Source organism: Pseudophryne corroboree, chromosome 8 (genome assembly GCF_028390025.1).
Source record: "Pseudophryne corroboree isolate aPseCor3 chromosome 8, aPseCor3.hap2, whole genome shotgun sequence".
Taxonomy (NCBI): domain Eukaryota; kingdom Metazoa; phylum Chordata; class Amphibia; order Anura; family Myobatrachidae; genus Pseudophryne; species Pseudophryne corroboree.
The window spans coordinates 58,701,483-58,710,272 of NC_086451.1; the positions used below are offsets into that span (position 1 = coordinate 58,701,483).

Here is an 8,790-nt window from a genome sequence, read left to right on the forward strand (position 1 = left end):
GATAAAGATAATGTCGGAACTTCCGAGCTTCACACCAACCTATATAGGCACGCCAAATTCTGTGATAATGAGCTGGCGTAACTGGCTTCCTAGCACTTAACATGGTTGGGAGAACAGATTGTGGAATGCCCTCCCTTCTTAAGAGGACGGTTTCAACAGCCTCCCCGTCAAGCGCCGCCTCGCGAAATCGGGGTAAGGGCACGGAGCCTGTTGTAACAGGTCCGGACGTGGCAGGAGCGGTTAAGAATCGGCTGCGAGTAGGTCGCGGAGATCCGAGAACCATGCTCTCCGAGGCCAATGAGGCGCCACTAGTACGACCGTCGTGGACTCTTGTTTGGTCTGTTTTAGCAATCGAGGAAGCAGCGGAAACGGTGGAAACAGATGCACAAAGCTGTACGGCCACGCGATCATGAGAGCATCCACTGCCTCTGCCTTTGGAGCTCTTGTTCTGGACACATTCTGAGATGTTTGATGATTTTTTTGGCAAGATGCCATTAGATCCCCCTGTGGGTAACTCCACCGCCGGACCAACATCAGGAACGCTTCTGAATTTAATGCCCAGTTTCCTGGATGAAAATCCTGACCGCTGGGATAATCTGCCTCCCAGTTGTCCACTCCCAGAATGAACACTGCCGACAATATCACCTGGTGACGCTCGTCCCAATTGAGGATTAGAGCACTTGTCACATTGCCATGCGACTTCGAATTCCTCCTTGTTTGGTGATGTATGTGATTGCCGTCGCGTTGTCTGACTGCACTTGGACAGTCTGAGCCCGGAGCATGTGCACCACTTGCCGCAGCGCGTTGTAAATTGCCCTGAGTTCCAGGACATTTAATTGACAGCAATCTTCCAGGATCTGTGAAGTTGCCAATTTTGGACTACAGCGTCCCAACCTCTGAGACTCGCGTCCCTCTTTAGAATTATCCAATTACAGACGCCGAACATTCTCCCTGCCGTAAGATTGTATACGTGGAGCCACCAGAGTAGTGATACTCTGGTCCTTGGAGACAAATGCACTTTCTGATGAAGTTGTAGATGCATGCAATAACATCCAGGTGAAAATTACGTGAGTAAACTCTTGCGAACTGGAGTGCGTCGAAATATACCACCCTCCTTTGTGTTGTGGTCAGGCAGGTAAATCCGTTTATCCACGGAATCATTCCTAGGCATGAATCCTTTGTGACGGAATGAGACTTGATTTCTTGAGGTTGACAATCCAATCGTGCTGAACGACGGCATTGTACATTAGTAAGTCACGTTGCAGGAATAAGCGTGGAGACGGAGCTTTGATGAGCAGATCTGCAAAGCAGGGAACTGTTATCACTCTCAGGGGTCTGAGATGAGCTATCCTGACTCATGTGACTACCCGAGGCGCCGATAAGAAGCCAAACGGTAGCACTTGAAAGTAAGCATTGTTTCTACAGCAAACCATAAGTAGGCCTGATTCGTCTAAGTACGAGATCCATCCTAATCCAGAATTACTGTGGATTCCAACATGCCGACCGCTAGTATTCCATGTTGAATCTGTAGTAAGTGACGTACTGTCTGTAGTGTCAGTAGTGGACTGACAGAGTCATCCAGTTTTGGAACTATCCAAAACTGGAATAACTGTAACTCGGGTGTTAACTGCGGTATCAAACTGCTGAGCCTAATAGAGTCTGTGTCACGGTCTGCAAAACCGCCATCTTGTTTTATGACGTAGGTAGACCTGTCCTGCAAATGGCAATGATGGAAACCCGTCAAACTGTATTTTGTACGCTGTGAACCGAAAATTTGCGGATCAACCCAACTGTGGATGCCCACAACTGACGTTCGGCGATGGCCTGGTACTCCATTATGTCAGTGGCTTAGGTGTAAAGGCCACTGAAACTTGGTTAGAGATGTCTTGAAGTATATGGCAGTACCTTACCCGTATTCTACCCCATGGTCTGGGTATGGCTGCTGCTGTAGCACGGCCTTGAAAGGACTGAAGTGTAAAGCCTATATCCTGAGCATTTCTAGTCAGGAATTTGTAAAGACAAAGGTATGAAATCAGATTTTTCCCCCCTCGTGGTCTGCGAAAAGCCTGTGTCCAAGACAGGACCAAACCTGTAAAGTAAAGCTTCTATTCTCGTTTATAATCTGACTCCGCCTGTTAAGAACGTAGCGAAAGTGCACATCGTGCCGTAACTAGTGAAGCTGTAAGGCGAGATGAGCAGAATCACAAACGTGATCAGCGAGAAGTCTAAGGTGTTCTTATTGTAGGGCAAACGTGACCTGTATTGCCATGCCACTACAGCCTTGGTAACCTGAAACCCCCACCAAAGCAGGGCGAAGCAACACCCATACTGCTGTATACTGTAGGGTACGCTCTAACGGGTATTTAAACATCGTAGCCTGAAACTGGCAAGGTATAACACCAATAATAATAATGGTCTCTCATTGGAAGAATGTGGTTAAGTCTTCGTGGAGAACCTGACGTACTGCCCTGTTGCCTGCTATGTGATATGAGGGCTGGCGTCGATTCGACAGCAAGCAACGTAGCTGAAACACTCAAATTATAAGACAAATAATAACAATTTTCCCCAGGCAGTACATGCGCCAGCCTTCCCCCCAAAGAGGATCGGCAAGGGTGCAGTCGTATTTGCCCGACATACTGTCTGACCGACTCTACAGTGAAGCTGCTTGCTTTGTATTTAGACCTACTGATTATGTACACTGACAAGCCAGTCTAGAAGGACAGACCAGTACCGTGACTTAGTACCACGTTAGGTGTGTATAAATCTGCATTACATTGCACGTGTTTAACTGCAATAGTGAAACCTGCACTACAAAAACAAAGAAAATAAAATTCCTAACACCACCCCGGCTCCTCCAGAGGCTGAGTGTTGTAGGGCAGCAACTTCCTGGGAAGAACCAGGAAGTAATGTTAAAATGGTGTCCGGCCATGTGCTTGCTATTGCAAGAATAGATTTTCAATGTTAGCTGATACACCAATCTCCATATACATATATCATACCTCCCAACTGTCCCGATTTTCGCGGGACAGTCCCGTTTTTTGGGGACTGTCCCGCTGTCCCACCCGCGGGCCGCAGTGTCCCGCGGTGGGGGGGGGGGGGGGGGGGGGCAGTTGGGAGGCTCATGCACCCGCTGCCCTGCTTTGCAGAGCAGCGGTGAATAGACGCTGTGCGCATGCGCACAGCATCTATTCACTGCAGCCAAAGGGAGAGGTGGCATGCCAGCAGCTCACAGAGCGCTGGGCATGCCCCCTCAGTGACGAAAACGGGGGCGTGACTCGCGATCGCGGGTCCCCCTGTGAAGCCACGCCCCTTTTATTCGGTCACACCCCTTTTTCGGGAGCGCGCGTGTGTCCCTCTTTATAGGAATCAAAAGTTGGGAGGTATGATATATATATATATGCACCCAAGCACACCTCTGTAAACATATGCATATCCATGTACACACACACAGTATATAATCATATATATATACCCCTCTACAGGTAACAGAGGCTCTTGTAGTGCCCAGCAGCACTTAGTAATAACTTTTACCCCCTTCCAGGCTTAAAGCCTGATCTGTTTGCTACCTTTAACACAGCTTAGTTATAGGGCCTCCCTGCGGGTAATCCTCCCCCCCTCTCTCACCTGCAGCGTCGGACCGCGGCAGCCATTAGAGATGTCCGCGGTCATCTGTCCGTTAAGCGCCGACTTCCCCCACTGCTCCCCCCCTTGTTTCAGCGGACGGGAGTCGGGGAGCAGCGGAGTTGTATACGGGGAGCGGCGAGTGCAGGGAGCCGGGGAGCGGCGTGTGCGCACCTGTGCTAGTAGCTCTAAAGCGGCGTGTGCGGCTTCTACCCCCTCACCCCGTGCTGGGATCCGGGGAGCGGCGTGTGCGCGGCCTGTGCTGGGAGCCGGGGAGCGCGGCATCATCAGAGACTGGGGAGCGGATGAAAGAGCGGACCGCGGCAGCAGGGAGAGCTGTCCACGGTCAGCTCACCCGCTCTCTCCTTTGCAGAAGCTATTCACCGCAGGATGGAGGAGGAACGTGTGCGGCCGCCTGAGAGCCGGGGAGTGGCGAGCGTCCCTGCGGCAGTGCCGGGGACTGCTCGCTGGCTCCCCCTGCAAGCGCCCAGCGGCACCGGTTTACAGTGGCCGGCAGCAGGGAGAGCGTTCTGTGGCAGGCAGGATATGAATAAAACAGCTTTTGTGAATAACAATATATACAATCACATAATGGACGGCAGCGTGAGCTGACCGTCCGGCATAGAAAGTAAGTGAGTGAGCGGCGGCAGTGAGAGCTGCCTAACCGCTCAGTACCTGCACCGCCCGTGGAGGCCATGACAGGGCTTCTCTGCTAAGCTCCGTCCTGCTTCCTTGTGCAGCCAGAGGCTGCCATCAGCTCGGCTGATTTTGGTCAATGGCGGGGCTCCTTTTATGAGCACCGACAGACCATCTGCTGCCCTTCTGCAGCACCAACAAACCCGGACCCAAGTATCTTTATAAACTGGGAAGGGAGTGTGGAAAAAAAATGAGAAAAAATAAAAACCTTGAAGTTTCTGTGGAACTCTCGTCCACTAGTACCTTCCCGACTGGAGGCACAAAAAAATACTGAAGGGTTTATGGGAGTATGGAGGGGATGGCCAGTTACTAATTTAAATATTTAAATATGTGCCATTCCCGGCTACGCCCCATCCATATCCCAAGAGTACTCCAGTGACCCCCTAGTGGATGAAAAAGAAATAGTACATCCTGTCTAAGGTAAGTGACCTGATACACCTACATCTATGCTCCTTAGAGGTTGCCAAAAAGACATTTGATAGAACAGACTGGAACTTCATGCAGAGCTTGTTGGGACACCTGGGACTGTGTGAAAGTAGTATGTAGTAGAGTTTCTGTACACACCAGCGGATGCCTTCCAACTACCAACAGCACAGTTACTTAACAAGTGAAGTAGTTTATTGAGCATAAAGCAGCCATACTCCCTGTTGTATTCACACTAATAGATGAAGCAGAGCTGGGTGTCATACAGCTCACCAGCCGGTGAGTGTATGTAGGTACTGAGTAGCGGTGCAGGATGCTGGAGCCGCGTCTGTAATGGCAGGTAAATGCAGGTCTCTCTGGAGCTTAATGAAAACTACTGTCTTCCACTGTGGTACTCCCACACAGTCTCACGATGGTTCCACACATGCTCAGTAGTAGCAGCCTCAATGGCCATCTTGGTACAGGGAATGAAGCTTTAGTGGAGCAGTAGCAACATGGAGTCTGCGCAGTAGGGGCACGGCACTTTCAACAAAAACTTGACAGCTTATATAGGTGCATATATGTGGGAGGACTTAAACTCACTTATTTGACTACCTATTATGGGTAGGCTTGATTAGGATCCTTGACATGACGAGACCGAGGGAAGACAAGCAGAGGTTAGAATTTTAGAAACTTTCCCTTTAAGTTCCTGCTAACATTTTGCCATGGTTTTTCCAGTTTGCCAAGTTCACCTCCACCAACAGATAGCCTTACATTGGCAAGCTGGGGTATTCTGCAACAACGAGAATACATCTACTCCTGACCTCTCCCTCAAGAGATTCAGATGGGGCCTTCAGGCTTTGGTGGGAGACTTCCACACACCTAGCTGGTGGCTGCCGTGGCTTTTAACCCTTTGAACAATCTACATTACTGCTCCACAAGTATGAGGGGAACTAAAACCTAAGAAATTAGGGAATGGCTTGATGTCCAGATAACATCCTTGAATAATGGAGGGAATATGATTGTTTGGAAGAAAGATTTGATGATGGTGTAAGCTACTGTATGATACAACGTAATAACACAGTGTTACAGACTGCTCCTTCTGATCACTAGCGTCAGCTGTAAAGTAGAGTATGACAGGATGATCGTAAGAACTTACCATAATGGTATTATCACTAAGTCTGAGCTATTTTTTGGGCAAGTCACCTTCCATCCCTACATACACATTTACTGCAATTCTAAGGTCTTAACAAACTTGCTTTGCCTGTTCACCCTCTATACTGCAGGCCACAGTCATAGCTAGGGTTACTTGGCTCTAAAGCCGTGAGGTAAGTAGAATGGACCAACCCCCTTAGCAGGAGGATTATTTAGCCAGAAGCAACCTTTTAGGCCTCATTTGTTCTTGAGCCTGCAACCAAACTTATCAACCCTAACAAATTTTGTGGAGTACCAAGGACTGTCAAAAGAGTCCCGCCATTCACCCCATTCGCTGTGTAGTGGAAAGTGCCTGGCCCCTTCCCCATAGTAATCAGCTGTATCTCCCCTTTAGGAACTCTCATTAAGAAGATAATTTTAAAGTTGTCAGGTATGCTGGACTTGCCCCTGACTCTAAGGAGTCTATTCATCATCACTTCATTTATACAAAAGCAGATGAAAATTAACATTTTCACCCCCTTTTTAAAATTAAGTCAGAGCCATTGAGATGACGTACTGCTCCTGAATCTGGTCACAAGCTGCAGTTTACACAGCAGTTTATACAGGAAAAGGATCTTTTCAGATCCATTCCCACTGCCATTGGCTGCCTGAGCCACTCCTGGGCCAACGCCATCCAATCTCCCTCTGCAGCACCTGCAGTCATCAATCCAATTACAGTATCACCTTATATTATACACTTTAGAACCCGCCGGTGTTTAAATGTATGGAGCACACCCAATCAGTGGCACACACGCTTGCCTGGACACTTGCTGGTGCTGCACAGTGTATGGAGCACACCTGATACCCACTGTTGTGACTCCTGCTGCCACGCTGCTGTGACCCCAGCTGCTGTGATCCCTGCTGCTGTGACCCCTGCTGCTACGCTGCTGTGACCTGCTGCTAAGCTGCTGTGACCCCTGCTGCTAAGCTGCTGTGACCCCTGCTGCTCCAAGGCCATATTTATGGTGGCAGGCGTAGGATGGGAACTTTTACATATATGCAGTATTGCTGAATGTTACTAGGGGCTCACTACGATATGCCGGCGGTCGGGCTCCCGGCGACCAGCATACCGGCGCCGGGAGCCCGACCGCCGGCTTACCGACAGTGTGGCGAGCGCAAATGAGCCCCTTGCGGGCTCGCTGCGCTCGCCACGCTACGGGCGCTACGTGCGCCACACTATTTTATTCTCCCTCCAGGGGGAGTCGTGGACCCCCACGAGGGAGAATAAGTGTCGGTATGCTGGCTGTCGGGATCCCGGCGCCGGTATACTGTGCGCCGGGATCCCGTCAGTCAGCATACTAGATAGCAACCGGTGGTAATAATCTGAACCCCACTCTTCTCACTCTGTTACTTCCTTATCTCCAGGTGGATTTGGGCGGAGCACCCTCATTAAACAGAACATGATCGATTTCTTCATCCCTTTTCTGCCACTGGAGCGTCGCCATGTGGAAATGTGCATCAAGGAAGAGCTACGACGGTATGGGCAGCAGGAGGATAGAAATATAATAGACACAGTGGCAGATATGCTACAGTATGACCCAAAGGAATACAAATTATTTTCTGTCAGTGGCTGCAAGCATGTTCCATCCAGAGTGACCCTGGTACTCAAGCCCTGCCACCTGACTACTCCACCCAGCTGCCAGTCAGATTACACATGAGCATTGTCACTAGTCAGTTGCAGTAATGTAAAGGTTACTCTAACGCAGTTTCTGGGACATTTTGGGCAGCGCTCCCAGGAGAGTGGACAACCTCCTGCACCCTCTAATGGGCAAAACCATGTGTAATGCAGGGGGGGGCCCGATATAACATGTACAGAGAAAGTTAGATTTGGGTGGGGTGTGTTCAAACTGAAATCTAAATTGCAGTGTAAAAATAAAGCAGCCAGTATTTACCCTGCACAGAAACAATATAACCCACCCAAATCTAACTCTCTCTGCACGTTATATCTGCCCCCCCTGCAGTGCACATGGTCTTGCCCATTAGAGAAAGATTTTGCTGCTGTGATCAGGTCTGAATTAGGCCCTTTATCTTGTCTGTTACTACCCAGTCCATGTTTTACTGCTGTTTGTTTACAGTTGTAAAGCGCTACAGATTATGCCAGTGCTATATAAATAAATATGGCCATATATATTTGCTGAGTTCTACCTTGAAGAAGGTTCTCCAGAAGGACCAAAACGTTGATGATGTGTGAATAAAGTTACACTTAATCTGTTTAATGCTGAGTGCCCTCTCTGTCATTCACTATAACATTGTGACCTGGCCAGGATTAATTGGGAAAGCACCCCCACAGTTGTAATGAGGATCTATGAGTGCAAGCATACATACACATACATATCTTATGCTACAGGAACGCAGTTCAATACTATATTACCAGAAATCAGAAGATCCCTCACTGGCTGGACTTTCACCTTAGGGATAACAAACTAATACCAGGAGTCCCTCTCCAGAAACAATTGCGAATTAGTAGCCCATAGGCTACTGTAGGGTAACACCATCTGTAGATAGCACTATCCTGTCGATGCAAAGTACCACAGAATGATTTATGGTTATCCCCTGAAAATAATTATTTGATAAATAGGCCCCTATATATTAGTGATGAGCGGGTTCGGTTTCTCGGAATCCGAACCCGCCGAACTTCAGCTTTTTTTACACGGGGCCGAGCAGGCTCGGATCCTCCCGCCTTGCTCGGTTAACCCGAGCGCGCCCGAACGTCATCATCCCGCTGTCGGATTCTCGCGAGGCTCGGATTCTATCGCGAGACTCGGATTCTATATAAGGAGCCGCGCGTCGCCGCCATTTTCACACGTGCATTGAGATTGATAGGGAGAGGACGTGGCTGGCGTCCTCTCCGTTTATAGAGAAGAGAGTAGAGAGTTA

The 8,790-nt window shown here is 49.2% G+C and overlaps 1 protein-coding gene across 1 annotated transcript in view; it reads left to right on the forward strand.

Moving 5' to 3' along the window:
- LOC134948471 (torsin-1A-like) overlaps window positions 1-8,129 on the forward strand; it is a 47,253-nt gene extending 39,124 nt beyond the window's left edge. Inside the window, exon 5 of the mRNA XM_063936462.1 lies at window positions 7,279-8,129. Within this exon, the coding sequence (XP_063792532.1) occupies window positions 7,279-7,571 (293 nt within the window). The 3' untranslated portion in view covers window positions 7,572-8,129. The remainder of the gene's footprint in view (window positions 1-7,278) is intronic.
- The last annotated feature ends 661 nt before the right edge of the window (window positions 8,130-8,790 follow it).